This window comes from Epinephelus moara, chromosome 17 (genome assembly GCF_006386435.1).
Source record: "Epinephelus moara isolate mb chromosome 17, YSFRI_EMoa_1.0, whole genome shotgun sequence".
Classification (NCBI taxonomy): domain Eukaryota; kingdom Metazoa; phylum Chordata; class Actinopteri; order Perciformes; family Serranidae; genus Epinephelus; species Epinephelus moara.
The window spans coordinates 9,045,049-9,065,909 of record NC_065522.1 but is presented as its reverse complement, the minus strand read 5'-3'; the positions used below and the strand labels follow the sequence as shown (position 1 = coordinate 9,065,909).

Below are 20,861 nucleotides of genomic sequence, written 5' to 3'. Positions count from 1 at the left end.
TTTGCTTTTTTTATACAGAAATAAACAAAGCAGGCATAATTCCACCCTAATGTGTGATTCTAGATAGCCTGCCAGCACTCTGGAAGCAGAAGACGTGTGACAAGCATGACATATACATAACAGCGTTGGCCTCTAGTGTGACATATAGCAAACGTTAAACACAGCACTTTCTAAACAATAACAACAGCATAACATGGCAATAACAAACAGAACACCTGCACTCACAGATACAACAGCTGAAATGTGTCAGGTTCTGTTAATTTTGCCCACATTAAATCAGTAAATTTATCTGTGAGTGCTGGTCATCAGTTTGTTTTGGATCATCACCACAACTGTACACCTCTATATGTTATATAAGATTTATGGGGTTGTGTGAGCTGCTATTTTTCACCATAACATGGCAATAACAATCACTTACAGTCCCTGTTATATGGCATTTGATCTTGTCCTCTGCTTGGGAGGTAAGGAGCTGCGTCTTCTCTGAGTTAGCTGCTAACTGCTGCTAGCTGCTTTTAAAACTTTGTGGGTTCCACACATGACATATTGTCAAAATGTCACATCCGTACCATCCTGCCAGCCTGCGCTTTTTACACATACATCAATTCTGCTCTATTACTACCTCAGCTGTCGGCTTAAAGGTGAGATAACTCTGTACCTCCATTTCCTTTTATACAGAAGGACAAGGCAGAATAATGTTCCAACATTCCCGCCTTAAACAGGTAATGTAAAAGGGGCTTATATTTATGTTAAGCACTCATACACTGAAGCAAATTCCTTCTATGTGAAAACCTACTTGACAGTAAATAAGACTCTGATTCTGATTTGGAACATTTAGAGCCTCTATAAGAACAAGGTCAAAGCTTTAAAGACACTAACAATGGATGCTATCACAGGAGTTCTAAAGTGTTGCCTTCTGCTATATTATGAAGTGTAGGCAAATTAATGTCTTCCAATTCAGTAACATCGCATAGCTATGAAAACAAGTTCTAAATATCACAGTGTGGGCGCCAGTAAATAAACCTGAGTCCACCCCTTATTCCTTGCGTTTTCTTCTCCAGTCCACTCTATATAGCCTTCAATAACTCAGCAAAGCTGCATTTCACAGTTTCCTATAGAGGCATCTCGCCAATAAGCCTCTTAGCTACAACCTATAAGTTTATCTACCAGAAGAGGGAGGAAGGTGACCGAGATTAAGAAGAGAGGACAGAAAAAGAGAGTGGGAGGATTGGCAAAAGGAACGGAAGGAAGAGATGTCGAGAGTACAGATAGGTGGCAAGAAGACAAAACAAAAATGGGAGATTGATGAGACAGGGATAAAGCTAAAGATAGGTGTAGGGATAAGGGGAGAGGAAGAGGGAAACCATAGAGTGATAGATGTAGAGGGATCAAAAAGAGAGGAGGATTACTAAGACTGTATCCCTGACCGGGCATAAATTAGTTGGTGAAGACAACCAAACGAGAGATGAGGCAATATAAACTCCAAATACCCCATAACCCCTAAGTCCATTGGGAAATACTTAAAAGACGTTATGTATTTTTTCCTATTTCCAAAGCAACAAAGCCACAGAGGTGCAAAACAAAATTTCATTTTAGTACACAGGAGAAGGGAGTACTTTGAAGAAAGCCTTGAAATCCCTCCCAAAGCTCATTGTAATACAATGTCATTGTAATACAGTCGAAGTGCTGAAGATATGACTTGTGTGTGCTTGGAAGGGAAAAGAGTCAGCTGAAGGGGGGGTGATTTCAAAAAAGTTTTGAAGAGCGCAATGTATGCTAAAAACACTGGTCCAAAGCGTATTAAAACTGCAGCAACCTTTCAGCGACTCAAAAGTGCTTGAGTCAAAAAGAATTCAACTTGGGGGAGAATTTGACAAAGCTCTAATATTGAAAACACCATAATTACAAAGTCTACCGCACTGTATGTATAGAAGTATCAGATAGAGGCCTAACTAGGGCATATGTAGCCATTTAAAAGTTTTACAGCGCTGCACTAGTCTGCAAATGTGAACAAAGAAACCCTCAAGCAGAGCAGCAAAATCTGGCACACATAATTCTCTTCTTCACACACACAGACAAACACACAAACACTATACAACACCAGAGCTCCAGGCCATGCATTGTCCAATCCATTTCTCTCTCCATCATAGCAAACAGTATTGCCTGTGGCCACGCATGTTGACACTGAAGCATCTGGAGTTGCTCACAAGTGGACGCCCACTCCATCCCTTTAGACTTTGTTATCACAAAGCAGAAAAATAGAAGGAGAGAAAAGAGTGTGAGCTGTGTGGGGTGAAATTAACGTCTTGTGAGAACAGGCATGGCTGGACTTTGGCTCCTCCAGGACGTGAGGATGCTTAATCTCACTGCAACATCTGGCAGAGGCTGGGCAGGCAGAGGCAACATCAAGGCATCCTACTGTCCAAAGGCTCTTGAGCAATTTCAGAGCTGAAGAAAGACACCATTCAGTTCTGTTCCACCCTTCCACTCCTTGGTATTTTTTTCCCCTTCCAATGAGGTTTCTGTGTGCATGTGGGTGTGTGTTTGTTATTGTGTTATTTGCAGGCTATTCCTTTCTTTTTTTAGTGCTTGTGAGTAAAAAGCTAGCCAGCAATCTTCTACAATCGATTGCTTTGTTTGAACACTGCAAATCTCTTGTGCGCCCAATGAAAAATGCACAGTTAAGCTTTATTGATCGTAAAGAATGGACAAATTGCATTGTTATGCAACGCAGTTATATAAATAAATGCCTATCATTCTCAATTGCTTTTGCAATTTATCATTTTTTGGCAAGATCAAAACCAGGTGGTCGGCCCTTTAGCCAATGGTATTCAAAAAATAACGACAGCAGTTGGAATTTGAACAAGGATCATGTACAAGCACCATTTGTTCCAGAAACAAACAAAATCTAGGTTAATACCATAATGACATCAGTACATTTAATATTTGCCCGACTGTGTTTTCTCCTTCTGTTGCCTTGACGTACACGCATTTAGAAAACATTCAAGTTTTTAGTCTATGATTTTGTTTTATTCCTTGTGCAAATAAGAACAAAATCCATAATCTGGTTTGGATGATCCAAAGTAATCTCCTATTACTACAGGCCACACACAAATCTATAATCCTGTATCTTTAGCCAACATCAAACTCCATTTTTTACGTTGGGGAGAAGAAAAAAATTGTTATTGCCTTCCCCGAGGGTGAGATTAAGTTGGAGGTCTGCGTGGCTCAGAGAGAAAAGATCATTAGCCTTGATCAGATTGATTAAGATCAGCGTGGGCAGCTCAGAACATCTCTCACCCAAACAAAGCACCGGGTCACTAAATCTATCAGCCAGTCTCAGAGGCCAGCAACACTGACCACGGTTAGATTTGATCTGTTACTGTCCAATTGTATATGAGCTGGTTTCCACTCAGCCGTGCTCATGGTCATGGTCTGTCAGACCATCATTTCGAGCAAATTAAAAATGGCTAGCCTCCAGCGTCTGAATGAACACCATGCATTTTTACTGCCTCTGACATCTATTGCTTCCTCAGTATTTTATTTTTTGTAACTATTTAAGAGATCCTCTCTTTCATATTCATATTGTTACAATCAAACTAAAAATTTCATCCACACTACTGTTTTTCTTTGTCAACCACTCTTAACAACACCAACACAAATCGGTGCAGTGAGGCGTTGCATTCCAGATCCAGGTGGTTCAAAGGGGTTCCTCTAGGTCACGAGACCATTCATCTGACCTTTGACTTCCACTGCTTTCCGCTTCAGTGTCATTTCTTTATTAGCCTCTACAGGAACACTACTGGACCAAGCAATGATGTAAACTGCTGCTTACATTATCAAACTATACATCACACATGAAGTCCAGCGAGCAGAGGACACGCTTGGCTATCAGTACACGGATGGCAATGCGTGGCTGGCTCGCCGGTAAAAAAACAGGTCAATGTCGCAGGCAGATCATCAATCGCCCTACAGTACACGAGCGAGGGCCACCAGCCGCCTTCCAGGGGCACTGGCCCCCCCGGGGCTTCCACGTCCCTGTGCATCATCAATCTCAACCAACCTTTGAACACATGGTCACTGACACTAATTAGACCAAATACGTTCACAGGGAAACCCTAAAAATAGAAGAGAAAGGAGTGTAGTAGCACTCTAAGGGTTTAGTATCAGAGACAATGAGCCATTAACTAAATCTATCGAGCTGTCATGTTGATCAGAACACACAGGGAACTGGGAACACAACTCCTTGTTTTTAATTAAATGACATGACTTTGGAGAGCACAAATTAATTGAGGTGTTACCATTTACATTTCAAGGCTTTCAGTTTTAGTAAGTATCTCAATAAAACCTTGGAATGTGTTTCTTAGTCAAAATAAACTATAACGCAAAAAAGATAAATTCTTTAAAAGCCCAAGGGATCTTTCATTTTGGAATTATGGTGTTGCTGAAGACAACTGGACCTCTGCACAAGGAGAGGTGTTCTCCTCTCAAATTGCCAAGAGCACACATAATTAATACGACACTTAACTTACAACATATGCCCTTGCCCTGTGCAAAGAAATATCTGCAGAACATACTTCAAATCAGTGAGAAAAGTGCAAGTACTAAGCCAAAAGGTTAGGCTCTATAAGTCTGAACTGCACATGTGTACATGAGTTGGAGAGCCTGGCTTTACTTCTGCAGTTTGATGGAATTTAACAGAGGTACCCGGGGTCCCACAGGAGTTGCCTACCCTCCCTTGGGTCTGTCAAAAAGTAAAATTCACCCTCCTCTGCTCACCCTCCACCGTCCTCCCTCTCTCACTAAGCTTTCCTGCCCCTCACCTCACTCTACATCAGTGTGGAGGGGCTTTTCCATCAGTCAGAACTGTGGAATTGCCACCATTTATTCCTGTTCCCCACCATCCCCCTGACATTTTCCCATCAGCAGCACTGACGTGGCACCTGCTGCAAGGGCATTCACACACACACACACACACTCATACAGTAATTACAGGAGGCCTGCATCTCTCATGTAGGAACACACTGAGAAAATGTCAGCTTCAAACAGTCTACAAGCGCACACATTCTACATACCAAGGGCAGACCAGAATTCAAATAGAGTTCACTGAGTTAGCAGATAACAAGGATGTGACACTATGCCATATGCTTTTATATTTCCTATATGCCACAAGATAAACACCTCATGCTTGGTATAAAGATTGAGAAATAAATGCAGCATTAAAGTTTTCAGCTTTAAAGAAAACCTGGAGCAAGAGGGTGTTTGTCATAGTGATTTCCCCTGCTGGTTTGGGCCGTGTGATAGGTAATCCATCACCTCAAACTCAGCAAGGAGGAAATGCAACTCCAAAACATGCAAACACCAGCCAACAGCTCCACTACCACTCAACACAGAGATTCAAAAAGAGCTTTTTTCAATCTAACAGAGTGTCTGATTTGACTGACAAACAGATTCAGTCAACCAGTGGGTGAACCTCTTCCGGAACAGTGCAAAGTGGAGACAGGCAACAGCCTGCAGACAGACAAGCCAAGGCTGATCCATCCCTAAAGTCTGCTACATCCAGCACTGGTTTAGTGCCTGACCCTAGGGCTAATGAGGCCCCTCAGGGGCCCCGACAGGCAGCCTCCGTTCACCTTTGCTGGAGATAGGAAGGAGGAAAGCCGGAAGACAGTATCTCAAAATTGCCATGTCATATCTTGTTAACTTTAACAAAACTTTGTTAACTGGTAAACAAGCTCAAGATTCCCAAGACGCCTTGAGTGCATGACTATATTCCTGAGTGAAATATACAACCATATGCTTCTATCTGTGGAGATAAACTGCAGTAAAACAAAATAAAGTTTAAAAAGACAAGATAAAATTAAAAAAAAAAGGAGATAAAACAGGGATCGTTTTGGTTGTACATTCATCACTTTTCGGAAACTGTAATTTAGGCCCCCTGGAAGTCACTTATAACCGCAGTCCAAACTGACAATGCCCCTCCCCAGAGGGAGAGCATACAGTAATAACAAGCAGCCAGCATCAGCATCCATGACAGCATTAAGGGAAGCCATCAGAGGGCCCGAGAAGTTAAGCGTCAGTCTTACCTTCAACAGCATACTCTTCAGCTTCAGGGAGGGTCCAAAGGGAATGCATGAAAAAGAGGGAGAAAACACACAAAGAGCAGACTCATTAGATGTTACCTTTTCTTCACATAAATGTCTTCCTATTTTTTCTTCAAACAAATTCTTTATGAGATAAAATCTAAATAAAGACTGCCAATGAGGCTTGAGATCTTGGCTTGACAGAAAAACAAAGTCTGCTCTGAATATCAAGTCTGAATATCTATGCTGATGTCTTTTTTTCCTGTCAATTTTCTTAAAAGCTTGCAAATGCCCCAATCGTTTCACAAACACCCATATTATTATCTCCAAGAAATGTCCAATAGGAGTGTTGAGAGCCCTCAGCCAGCATACTGTAAGCACACTACCTCCCATAGAGGAGAGGAGGCTTCAGTCAAAGACGATCCCCAACTGAGAGACACTGACTCTCACACACTTCTCTCTGGCTTAATGATACAGTGAGATGGAGTCATAGAGTTCAGGCTACAGCAGGACGCTTTACTCACAACAGCTACCCCACAGCTGCAGAGGCGAATCTGTAATGCTAGAAAAAAAAAAGAACTACAGCCGCCTGCCACTCTAGAAACCCCAAGTTGGAAGATGAGGCCCTAACCGAGAATGTAAAACAGCCTCTAGCTTGGTATGGCATCTCCGCGGAGAACTTGGCATTTTGATCTGGTATTGTGGCTGCTGGGCTTAGGTCTTCATGGGACGCTCCTGTATTAAGCTGTTGCACAGTCAATAATATTCTATAGTGACTCTAGACCGCACCGGGTCCATGTGTTAGTCTAGTAAAGTATTTCAGTCAGAGTATTAACTGCTGCAGGCCATTTTGTACCACAGCAGCACAAGATTTATGGAAAACTATGAGGTCACATAAAGTGAAAAATATTCTACATTTTAGAGCTAAAAGGGCAAATCCATTTTTTATATATAGTCCATAAGTGTTGGCCTCCAAAGTTGCAGTTGCTTTTAGCATTAAGATTTTATTAAAACAGCATTTCAAATTTATCAGTCTGATATACACCACTAGGGGCCCAACAAGGCTGAAAAGTAAGCAAGTCAACCAGATCTCATAACACATCAACACAGTTCCTGAGATGGACTTCTCTTGAATTCAACAGTGAATGGACCAAATCATGTTTCTGAATAAGAGTTAATTATTATTACTGACCTCTTTGATATATAAAAGGATACTGAGTTGAATCAATGATTTTAAAGGTAACTGGAACCACAGGGTTAATAGAGTAATTACTCTGAGGGATGTGATATTCTCATTTCACTCCTCTGTTGTCCCGCTCCACACGGAGCTAAGACGCCAACCATACAACACCAACCCTCAAGGACATCTGAGAAAGACATCAGGGGTCCTGTTACAGAGACTTCCTAAGTCTGAAATCCTATCTTATCTCAATTTAGGATAACATTGATGATTTCTGGCATTGCAGAAACATGTTTTTTTAACTGCATTTAGGAATAGGATAGAATAGGACTCAGGCATTTCAGAACCGTCCTAACTTCGGCGCTTCTCCAAGTTAGAAATCCAAAATTATGATGGTATAGACCTTTTCCTAAATTCACAAGAACTTCCATAAATGGCAGCAGCACCGCTATCTGAAACTAATTTGGTTGATTCACCAGCTAAGGGAACTGGTAAATGAAGAAATCCACCAGTCAAGTATATTTTTTACAGGCTAAAATATCAAATTGCTTTTTTGTGTAACATATACATTTGTTCCTGCATATTTAGTGGCGACAGTAAAATATATAAAATTAAACATAAAATATGTAATTTGTAAAATATGTTCAATACAAACTTTTTTTTTTTTTTAATATATTGAACAACTCACAACCACAGCTCCAGCATGTGAATAAGTTCCTTCTGTTAAGCAGTGATGCAATGTTCACATCTAAGGCTTTTATTGTGAAAGGTAAGAATGGAAGGAATGAAGCCGTAATGCACTGCCGTTAACAATATGGGAGGAAATAAAGACTCTGCTGTCCTGGTCCAGCCTTTGTGTAACTATATTATTACCTTTACAACAATGGCCGCAACCCATTACACTTGGCAACACACTAGCCCAACAGTTGCTAGCAGCAGACAGGTGGCAAGTAAAGAGTTTGGTTAATGTCCCGCACAATTAAAAATGCCGAAAAAACTAGGAGCACTCAAGATGGTCAGTTTCGTTCTACTGATGTGTGTTAGCAGTGTGACACAGACAGCAGAGGAACAGCAAACCAGCACACCCATAAAAGACACCAAAACACAATAGAGACTCCTGGGAAAGTTTGTTTTGTTTTGTTTATCACATGATGATTTTGGTTCAAACATTTACCCGCTAATGTTGTGAATAGCCTTACTAGCAAAGCAGTAAATCTACCCGCAGTAGGTGCTTTGCAGGTGTACATTTCAGACCATGAGCAGCACTCGTCATACAGTCCTGAATAGTGTCTCCAACTCCTTGTAACTAAAATTGAACACTCGTCTCTTTTTGTCCATGATAGAAAGCTACCTGGCCAGTGACAAGTCACAGCTATTGATATTGTGGTTCGTCCATCTTGAGTACCCTACTGCTACATTCTAATCAAAGAAACAGGCATGACAGGGTGAGTGCAGATTGAAAAATCAAATTTACAGTTATAGTTAGGATTTCTTAAATCAAGACAGGAGGTCTAGCAAGGACAGGACACAGCCATGAGTTTAGTAATTGCTTCTGTAATAGGAAGATTAGGAAGATAATAGGATTTTTTTTCCTATCTTTGAAACTTAAGATTGGACAAGTAGTTAGGATATTTTTTTCTACAATGAGGCCCCAGGATTTTTTTCAACCTAAGGATGTTCTCACTATGTATCCCTGATGCCTGAACTGAGTTCAGCGGGACAAGGCGATTGTCACAAGTCTTACCATTTTCCATATAACCATCAACATAAAACTATACAGATTAAATCTGTCCTTAAGTGTAAATAGTCTGTGATGCATTTAAACAACAGAAAGGATACCACTACACCGACTGAAAGCCCTTCATGAATGACGGAGCATTTGCCAAGATGAACCATGGGAACCATGTTTGTCTGATGTAGAGCAGTGGCTGTTTATATAATCACTGGCCATGACTCTGCCTTTCCTCTCGTCTCATCTCTGATCATAGTCCATCATCCTTTCTTTCATTGTGCTCCCTCATATCTTCTTCTCTTTCTCCCAAGCTGAAGCAAAGGATGTTTGATGTACAGTAGTGGACGTTTGTATCATCACCAGCCATGACTCTATCTTTCGCTTCCCTTCATCTCTCAACATAGTCCCTAATCGTTTCTACCTTTGTAGTCTCTGTGTCTGTCAAAACTCAGCATCATTTAGTTTACATTCAGTGACATGGAGGGAAACTGCTTCTGTTCAGACATGGAGGGATAAAGGAACAAAAATATTTGTTTTCATTCTGACACACTAAATTTAATCTCTTGGATAATCTGGATGTTGGTTTACTCGATACATGGAAAGACCCTTAACTTCTTGTATAATGTTCTAGTTAAAAGCAAAGAAACATTTAAAACAACAAAAACTGACAATTTCAAGACATAGTTTTGGGTTTGCACATAAAAGCCAGAGCAAAATCTCTGTTGTTTTGACTTTTTTTTTTTTTTGCCATGTTGCCTAAAGTTCATAAGAAAGACATTGTATTGCTTGAGAACATTAACAATCATTTGTCAAGAGGCCATGCTACAGGAAATGGTGAGCACCATTAAATGTTAAATCCATACCATTTCAAGGTTGACTCTTACTCGACAGATATTCCTTTTGAGCAAGCATTGTTTCACACTTGGAGTAGATGTGAAATCTAGCCTTAGGGAAGAAATACGATTTCAGTCAGACACTTGGTGGGATATACCCCATCTCTCTAAGCTTGTCCCTTTTATCCCATTGATAGTTCACAGTAGTCTTTACCACCCATTACTTTTATCCCAGAGCTGTTTTCCATTAGGGTGTAGCCCACGTAGCCTCAGGCTTTAAGCTCCACTGGGATCCTAGTCTTTTCAATGTACTTTGTGATTCATATGGGAATGTGCAGAACGTTTTTCAGAGGAAAATACTCAAAAGCTTTCCTATGTATATGTGATGCCCCGGTGCAAAAACGGGGCCCTGGGATAAAAAGAGGAATACAAATTCTTTATTCTAACCTTTTCCACCTAATCTAAGACTGAAAGAGATCTAAAAAGCTGAAATCCAGCCTAACTCGCATTAAAATTGACAGCCAGTCAAATGTGACATTTCTTTCATATCTCTAAATTAGTGTGCAATACCTCCAGAAACAAAACCAAAATTAATCAAGGAGACAGTCACAGGGTACAAAAAGAGAGCAAAAATCAGACGTGGGCTGCAATAAAAATAGATAAAATAAATACCAAAGTAAAATTCAGATGGAAGCAGTGGAGAAGCTGGATTCCTTCACCAACGAATCCCTTGGGGCTTTGGAGGCAAATGAGAGACTTTTCAGACCTAATCCCAACCAAGCTAACTAAAGGATTTACCAAGGGGAGAAAAGCATGCCTGCATTGAAAAACAACCTCCTCTCCATCACTATCCTTGCAGTTCTGTGCACACGAAGGAAGCTACACAATGAACTGTTGGTTGGATACAAAAAGATCATGAATGGGCATGAAGTAATATTGCAAATATTGAAAGGCACAACACTGTAAGTATACCTTACAATGTTAGAACTGAACTGCTGGTTAAATAAAGAAGCATGAAAATGGAAAGAAGTTCTTAGAAACTATATTTCAAGAAGATATATGACAGAAGAAATGGTTGCACAAAGAGCAATAAATGTCTTTTCAAAGCCATTCTGTCGGTTAATATTAAATCAGTAAAAAAAGAGTTGTGGCCTTAGAAATCAATGCACATCTTGGGAAAATCTATTGTGATTGTTGACTTCTTTTTTTAAAAAAATCGTCATTTATAATTCACAGAATCATTTTCTCATTATAGATAAAAGGGCTAAAGCACAGCAGCAAGTCGTCACAGAGGGAGCCCAAGCTCAACATCACAGGCGCAGAAAAAGTGACTGCATATCTCTCTCGTTCTTAAACTCAGCTGGAAAAGCACATGCAAATCACACGTCAAAAAATGAAATGAATGAATGAATGAAATAGCTACAAACTGTGAAATTCACTGTTGGATGTATTTATATTTTTTTTATCTTTAATAACAGTTAAAATGTATAAACATATAAATACAGTTGTATTCAGTGATAGCCGCTGCCGCTACTATTACTTTTGGAAGCAGCTAATGTTGTATTTCACCTTGAGAGAAGATGTGGTACTGTCATCTGCTGCATAATGATATGTACAATAAATAGAACATTAATTTAGTACTGTATATGTATGCCTGTGAATGTATAAACTGACATGCTAAAGGAGAAACCTGGACATAAGTAAAAGTAAATTTTCAATTCAACTTATTTAAATAAAAATAGATAACAATGATATTGTTTATAAATGATCATCAGTAATGTGGATATAATGACTAGGTGGGTAAAGACAAATAATAAAACAGGTAGAACAGTTTGGTGACTTCAGAAAATTACATCACTTTACTGTAATACACCCTTTAAAACCAGAAAAAGACAACTCTTACAATATTACGACATCCAAAATCTTAGACAGTATCTAGTCTCACATCATGATATTGATATAATACCAATATATTGCCTAGCCCTTGTCAGTACTATTCGGACTACAAACGGAATACAAAAGGACACAAGAATGCTTTTGATACCAAAATCTTGTCCTGTTGCCTACAGATTTTGCATACATATACAGGTAGCCTATCTGTTTACAGAGATTTTAACAAGAGGGGAAAGTGGCATGTTGTTGTATAAATGACAAGACAATGGGAATACTTTGCAGTCTAATGCGATCCAATACAACAGCACTGCAATAAAATGTGTGAAGCTTGTAATATTGAATTCTTGTGGAAACAGTAACAAAGAATTTTAACTCTGTACTGATGTAGTATGATGTACTTTAAGATGAATGAGACTGAACTGTCTGAATAATTAAAGTATAACACATTTCCACTGTAGATATAAAAAAATAAATTAAAAAATGTCAAATTTATACTGGCTTCTATGCATATATACCAGGAATATTTTTTTCCATGAAGTGGTTGGCTTGGCTAATGTTCCCAGCTGCAGTTTACCTTCCCTGTATTTTGTAGTTCAAACCTGGCATAAACCAAATAAGTCACCAGAGTGGATATTGGAGCGGCACACAGTACAACATTTTCTTTGGATCCACACAGGTAAGCACTTATCCAAACAATGCTGGGTTAGAGTAAGAATGGGTTGTTTTAGAGTTTTGGGCAACATCTTCCAACAAAGAGGCCCCACAGTGCTGTGAACAATACTGGCTCTACTGCTTTCTTTGGTATACCACGTATTGAATTCTGCATAATAAACCACAGTGTAGCACAGTGTATTGCTTTCGAGTCAGCCTTTCATTCCAAACTTCAAATGCAAACCATTATTTTACATGCCCCATGCCTTGTGAGTCTCTGTAGTTGCACTGGAAAGACACTGAAAGTCTGTTATTCTGTCCAGAAAGTGTCACTCAAGTAACTGAGTTCAAAAGGTACAATGGAAGAGAAAAAGGCCCTTCTGTCCACGGCTATTTGACATGACTTAAGAGAAGCACCAAGGGAAAGAAATAACAACATTAGTGAATAACGCAGACAAGTAAGTAGACAGAAGACAGGCAGATGGATAGAAACATGTGCGTACATACACACACACTCCCTACACCCCTTCTGCTTCCTTTTTATATTCTAATCAGAGGCAAGCTTTGTCCTGAACTCTCCCACATTGTCAGAAACTTTCTCTCTGACTGACAAGTTAATCCACAAGACATGGCCTTTGCAGATTTCACAACAAATCTCGACAGCTAAACACAAAACTTCCACCCGACAAACGTGCAAATATAGCAGAGGCTTTCTAATCCTGATATAGAAAAAAAATAAACATACTGACTGATTTATCTAGCAACAACACAACATATAAAGCATTTGCCATTTAATGCATGATGTGAGGGAGGGAAAGAGAGAACTGGAGTCAAATGGAACGGATTAGAAAGATGCAACCTTAAACAGATGTATAGGGTTTTTCTTCACTGAACAGTAAAAGCTTTTTTCAACCTCAGATCTACGTAAAATGTCCTGAATGAAAGTAATAGTTAGAAGTCTGGCAAACCCCATCCCATGAGCTAAGAAATGAGTGATTAGTTTTTGGTGCAGATCAAGAAGTGTGTAAAAGATTTGTTAAAAGGGCATGAACTCCCTGTGACTGTCTATCATTTTGTTTTTTCAGGCAGATCAGATCTAACTATTCTAAAAAACAAAAATAAATAAATAAATCCATTTTTAATAGACAATTGTTCAGCCTAGTCACACTTGTGCACTCTGAGTGCCTTCTAGACGCACTTATTACAGAAACAATCATGCACATCTGTAGCATATCTATACTTTCAGGACTAACAAAGACAGACTGGTGTAACCTCACACAGTGCTGACTCATAAAGCAAAAGCAGGTATCACAGGGAGGTCAGGGAAAGGTAATAACTCGAGAAATGAATGGGGATGCACCTCTTCTGCCAATGTCATCACTGCACTGAGAGTTTAAGTTAGAGGACAGGGAAAAGGCAATGGCTGACATATTATCGGGGCCCACGGATGAGGTTCAACGAGGACAAGGTCAGACAGAAATAAATAAAGATAAAGAGACACAGGAGATAGGTTGAGATAAAAAAAAAACAAAAAAAAAACAGTGGGAAACTTTAGATATTAAAATGAGCATGTTTATCTAAAACAATGATCTTCCATAACTGGTTCACTAATTCAAAATAAAGCTAATAAATAAAGCCATTCTACCATACCCTGTGAGCAGAGAGGTTTTGAAGAGCTTGAGCTGTAAAGCAGCACAGCAGTTTTTTTTTTTAATAAGAAAACAGCAAAGATGTGTTTCAGCAGGGGAGAGCAAAACAGAACGGATTCCAAACAGTTCAAATGAGATGTAGGCTAATTAAGCGAGAGATGATCGCTTGTCTAATAGGAGCCGACTGGGGAGAGTGAGGGGCGAAGGGAGGCAAAAAGACAGTAAAGAAAGACAATTTGTTGATGCTCAAAAAGATATGGGCATGGGGAGGGGGGACTATCAGCAACATCAGATTATACAACCCAATTGGTTCTGTGAAGAGGAGCAATAAAAAGGTTTTGTAAGGTCAAACCCTGAAATGCTTTTCCATTTACTAAAGGCAACCTAAGTAAAAAGAATAACCCGACAAACATTATCGTAACATCCATGTTACAATAAAGTTTGTGACGTGACTGGATTTAAATGGGAGATCATTTCCATTCCACCTCTATTTCCCCCTGTGGGTGTCAGGTGATTGACAGGAAGCAAAGTGTAAAATAATACAGCAATAATATGAAAACACTCAACTGAGGCGCAATGAAATATTGAAAAACCTGAGACTTTGACTGAATCAAATGAACGCAGTGATGGATTATCTGGCTGTGTCTATTTTCAAGTCTGTGGAACTAGTTTTTCACAATATACAAGGATGGATGGAAGCAAATGGCTTCTTATAAAGGGAGGAAAATGAGCCTGGATATCTGTAGCTCTGCTGACTGTGTGCAGACAGCAAGAGGAAGCAAGCGGACCACTGACAGCACAAACTACAGTGATTATACATAACAGATTAAATGCATTGCACCTGTGTGGTTTAAAATGCTTAAAAAACACTATTCAAATACTAAAAAACACTAAGCAACATGAATATTTAAAATCACAAAACAGCAGGTACTTCATGATGGAGGACGGGGGGGGTGAGTGTATCTTTCACCAATCAAGCGTTGGCCTGGCTTGGCTGCATCCTGTCGATTAGGGCCCTCTTGCCTAGCGGACTTAATGACATTTGATTTTCAACTCGGCTCATTTTTCACTACATTTAACCTTGATTTTAAACTCCACTGCAGTTTGTATTAGTATCATTCACGTGTCACCGCAATTAAATTCTAAAGTAATGGCTGGTGCTCAGTTAACTAACATATTCACAGAAGAGCAGAGAGGAAGCCTTTTCATGTTTCTATTCAAGATTTGCCCTGAAAGAGGGGCTGCTTTCACTACAGTCACTGATGACCATGGGATGAACTGGATTTTATAATATTCTTATGTTTGAAAGGGATGTAATTCATTTTTACACACACACACACATACACACAAAAAGAGTACTGGGTTGTCGGGGTAACAAATTAAAGGAAAACCGCACTCATAAATCAAAGCACTTCAGGTCATATTTCTTGATGAAATGTTTTTGTGTACAAAACCTGCCTGGTGTAGTTCTACAGTAATTTCCTACATTTTCCAAACTGTCTTTCAACAACGCCAAGATGTGTATGTGAAGGTGGAAACAACAAGAAGCAGCTGAGCATATTAAGTTTCATCCAGTGAAAGAAAAAGTGAGCACTGCGCCACATCATCCAAACAAAACATGTCTTGTGGCTGCCTGGCATTCTGGTCTATTAAGGCTGCTGTCAGTGGGGTATTTCTGCCTCTTCTACAGCACAATGACTTTTTCCCTGTATGACTGCTCAACACTGATGTAAAATGGCAGCTCGAGTAAGTGCAAGCAAGCCCTTGCTCTTTGATTATAATGGGCTGAAACCAAAACCTGACGTTTGCTGGTGGTGCATCAGATAGCTGAATTTTTCTCTGCAATTAAATAGCTCTCTCGCTACGTAGGAAGTATCTCGATGTGACATCATGTCATCTGAATTTGGAGGGTTATCTGTGGAAGTGACACATATACATGACAAAACAGAAGGTATGCAAGCTGTATTTTAAGGGTGATCCTAGTTTGGACACACCAGGCAATCTAAAATGTTTCAGGATTTCAGGAGAGCATTTGCTTAAAGAAAATATTATACTGGTAAACTAAATTAAAGGTGACATTTGTTCTCCATGAACACAGACTATTTTCTCTACATCTAGACATATCTGACTTTTTATTACAATTTGAAATGAGTTTATGTACTTTAACTAATCCCTTTTTAAGGTGACCTAAAGAGATTTGTTTCCATTGCTCCTGAAATCTCCGGCTTTGATCATGAACTCATCAAATGACATGAAGCGATCATGTTTCTTTGTCCCGCACGATCAAATCCTCCTCTAGATTATTTCTTCCAATGAACAAAACTAAGGCTAAGATTATTATACAAATACACAAACATGCAAGGCTGATTTTAAATTAATGGAGAGCCTTTTTTGTGTTTTTTAATCAGCATTCAATCTACTACAGGATGTTTTATGCTTTACTCCTATTTCACTAAAGGTACTGTATGTTCACTTTAGTGCCCTGTTTTTGTTCTCAACAGATGATCAAACAAGAGTGCTGTTCAGGTACAAACAGTGCAGTACAGTGATGCTTGGTACGCTTCCTGCATCCCTGACACGAAAATCTGAAAGGACGCAGTAAAGTCACTATCATAGTCCAGGGGATGCACCCTATTATATAACCTGTTGCATATTCTCTGATAATGCTTCACTGGGAACAACAGGTATGTGTTGAAAATAGACACAGTGGCGTTGCGTGACCTGTGACTTGACGTGTTTTGGATGTTAATATCATACTGTCAGTGATGTGTTTTTGTTCTGGTGCTCTGCACAGATCTCACAACTGCCCGCCAGCCATCATCCCTGGCCATGTTTTTCCCCCCATAAAGCTACATTGTGATAATGTGATTAAGCCACTGATCGACACTGTATTGACTCATGGTGATGATGACCATATGATGCTTTAGTGTCTAGAGGATGAGCCCTGTTGAAAAAATATTTTCACCAGCGGCCACCGTTTTCTTACCAAATCTATCATGTCTTGTGGAAAACAAGATCCCATTTGTTCTTTGTCTCGATAAGTGAAAGGAAAATGTAAAAACTCTTCTTAGAAGGGAGGACAACAAGTATATTTCTCAAAATGTTAGACAATTAGTGGCTTATTTACATTTTTATGGATTATCACATATTGCAATCATATATCACATTTGATTTACTTGATACTGGGTTGATGATTTTGCTGCTTTCTATATTCACTCAAAATGTGACATCTGTACAATGTTGTGTACACAGACTGTATATAATGATGCAGTATGTAGGTAAGTTTTAAGATTAGGGATTTTATTTGTTTACAGTAATTATCGGATGCATTTTCAACATACATCAATATAACCATGATTTAAACCAAATAACATCAAATGCGGGTTACAATTTGTAAAAACAACAACACATTTTTATTATCGACCCTCTCAGTTTTCCTGGAACCCACTCAGATGACCTTCCTTTCCATCCTGGGGGCTCACTGAATTGAGAACCTATCAACATCACTGATAGTACATGCGGAAAATCTATATGCTAAACCAAATACTGACACCCTCTATCCATAAAAATGGACACGTTAAGAAAAATGATCTAAAATTGAAGCGTTGGAGTGCACAGGTATCAATCAAGATATTTGTGTGAACAAATCAAACTGTGAGACTTCAAGCAGCTGCTGTGAAGCACAGAAGTGAGTCACAATCAAACAGAGGCCATTTGCTCTTACAGAGAGTTACAACACGCCTCTAGTAAAGCCTCAGCATTTACAAAATTGACAACTATTGACTGCAAAACTCGTCTGAAAGGAGAAACTGAGACACGGGATGACATCATTGGCTGTTCAAGACAGCCCGCTAGCACAATCTCTGTGAAGTCACTGCCTATTTGATGCCTCTTTTTGAGCGATCAGTAATGATTAGACATCAACTGTAAGTGTGGCTGCCACACTTTGGAGATTTGACTTTTTTTTAAGTTTCATTCATGCTCTCAGTCTGTATGACTGGTGTAAAGGAAAAAGTCAAACGACTCATTTGCTGTCAAAGCATTGCAGTGACATTTCACCCTCTGGGCTCCACATCTCAAGTCTCTATCCCTATGGCAAAGACACACTGCAAAGTCATTTCTGTGTGGAGCTCTAAAGACAGAGCACAACGCTAATGGTGCCAGGGTTTGAGATGTGGGTCCCACCGGGGTTCCTAGTGCTAAATATATATATACTTATGATGCTCTGAGGGGATTTGGGTAACAGTGTTCACCAAGATGACACATACAGTTAGGTTCAATCAGCAACAGTAGATCCACCTCATTGATGTCACTAACTGTTAGCTGGCAGCCACTCAGCTCCCTCCCTCAGCCCAACAACTGTGAGCAAAGACACATCAGCACACATTAGGTGACATGTTTGCTGCTCCATTTCTCTACCAGACCCCTCAGTGAGTAAGCTGATGTCTCTTGGTGCTCCCATCATGTGTGCTTATGTGATCTAATGACGTGTTTCTATCATGTTTAATTCAGCTATGTAGAATATTAATAAATATAAGTTTAAGAATCACTTGAGGCATGGTACAAAAAAGTTCTACATGTCATTGACTTGGGCACAAAGGAATATTTTATCAACATGTCGCTCTGCATTACACCTGTTTAAAAATGTAGTCAAATGGAACATGTATGTATCTTTAAGATTTTTTATTTTCTGTATTGTTGCTGTAGAAAGGTCAGGAGAGGTGTGGTGCAGGTCGGGAGAAGGTGGTCTGACAGTTCATCGACCCTAGCAGCACATTAGTATCGACACCAAGAACTCACTGGGAAAGCAAATCTTATCTTTGTAAAGCTGGGAAGACAGGGGAGATGGGAGTGAGGGGGGAGATAATGGGAAAAAGAGAGGAGTGGGAGAGGGAGGGAGGGGAGTTTAGATTGGGGGCGAGGGAGATATGAGATGTAAGAAACCTTGGCAGGGAGCTTATCTGTTATGTGGAATAAGAAGCAGGATGAGACTGAGGAGTGCTGTTTAAGGGTGGGGCACTGAATGGAAATCTACACAATTTACTGAAACAACAAGCCAAGCAGCAAACATAATACACCAGAAAATTCTGCATTTTTCACAAGTTTTAATTAGGACCAGCCGATTATGGCTTATAAATAATATCTCATTATCATATTTAGGTTATGCCACAATATATGATATATATCACACTATTTTCATATTTTCTCTAAAATAAAATCATGTTGATCGTAATGTTGCTTTTATAACAAATGTAGACAACTGACTTCATGTCTCAAAAGACAGGACAGCTACAATGGAATTTCAAGACACTATAGGAAGTTATGAACTGATTCATTTATTTATTCTGCCAGTGCTTACTTAAAGCACTAGTGTTTCCAATTAGACCTATTGTTTCTAATCACAAAGACGACTCCTCTCACCCATCTGTGACCTTGCATTTGTTTTTAAGAGATACAGTATACACTGTAGTGCTAGTTAAACATGCTAATAACCATTGCTCTGATTTCCTTATTTACAAAATTAATTACCCTCTACAGGTACGCACAAAAGCAGATGCTGAATGAGTCAAGGTTAGTTTTCTCTGAGTATCAAGGTATTATGTTTTGTGATGCTGTATAGATTCTCAAAAACATTACTGATTTTTAATGTATAGTTTATATGGAAAGATTAGTGGCAGTGGTTCATTTTGTGTTGTGTTTAATCCCCCGACTGCTGGATCCTTCAGTGTTGTAATATTTCTTTAGCCATTTGACTCTTCCACTCTAACAAATACAAAGAACACAGGCCTCTGAAATGGCACACTGCTAGCATTAACAGTTTCCTAAAATCTGATTTTGAAGATTCACGAAAGAAGAAAGTGTTGTTGTGTGGTCCACAAGTAAAAGTGGTCTATTATTATCATCAGACACTTCAACTGCAATAATAATGCATTTTCTTATTTTCTAATGACATGTTTCCGAGAATCATTTATTTGAAAAGGTGGATTTTCTAAAACTGCTCCCACAATATAATATACATTCATGATACGGTTCAGTTGAATGGCAATAAATGTAAAGTCTGAATCATTTCCGAGCCTTAGATGTCAGACATTATTCGGGACTGTGGAGGAATTTTACTGAAAACTCGCTTTATTAAGTCAAGGTTTACTTGACAACAAAGGTAACGCATCACACTCAGCATGTGTTGTATGAATCACCAGTGGGGATTTTAACATGAGCTGAAAAATGTGACCTGCTACATATTCATCATTTCTGCTCTTATGCAACATGTCTTGGTGCTTTCAATGCCACCTTCAGATGTAAACACCTACACCTTTCAGAAACCTTAAAGATTATGGAATGGCAGCAGAAGGTAGGTGAATCGATAAACAACTAGGTTATTGAGGAGAAGACGCTGTGAGAAGACGGTTTGCCAGAATTTTGTGTTTTTGTCTTATCAAGAAATTCTCTGTTTGCACTACAGGAAAAAGCAAGTTGTTCGAATGGAGGGACTTTAACTGGAAGTAGCTCTAATGTAGTGCTGCTTCTCATTTTAAATCTATAATTTTGAATTCAGAATACTTTCATGAAGAAATAAAAACATGGAGCGTGATGATATTTTGAATATCAGTCTTAGGACATGTTGGAGTGTACCGGGATGGCTGCCAGAGAAAATATGAAAAGAAAAAAAGAGAAGCATGCACTAAAAAGTGACAAGGCAGCCTGGAAGACCAGCAGCATCCAAGATTGAAGGGGGATGAGCAAAACAAACAAGCTGAGAACAAAAAAAAATGGAGGGATAATAAAAAGGAGGAACAGTGAGGTTTTGGGGGGGGGGGGGGGGGGGGGGGGGGGGGGTGGCCA

The 20,861-nt window shown here is 39.4% G+C and overlaps 1 protein-coding gene across 1 annotated transcript in view; it reads right to left on the bottom strand.

Annotated features, from left to right (window-relative positions):
• Positions 1–20,861, bottom strand: part of LOC126404194 (neurexin-2-like) — an 813,153-nt gene that overhangs the window by 661,444 nt on the left and 130,848 nt on the right. Inside the window, exon 3 of the mRNA XM_050067247.1 lies at positions 6,084–6,104. Coding sequence (XP_049923204.1) covers positions 6,084–6,104 — 21 coding nt within the window. The remainder of the gene's footprint in view (positions 1–6,083; positions 6,105–20,861) is intronic.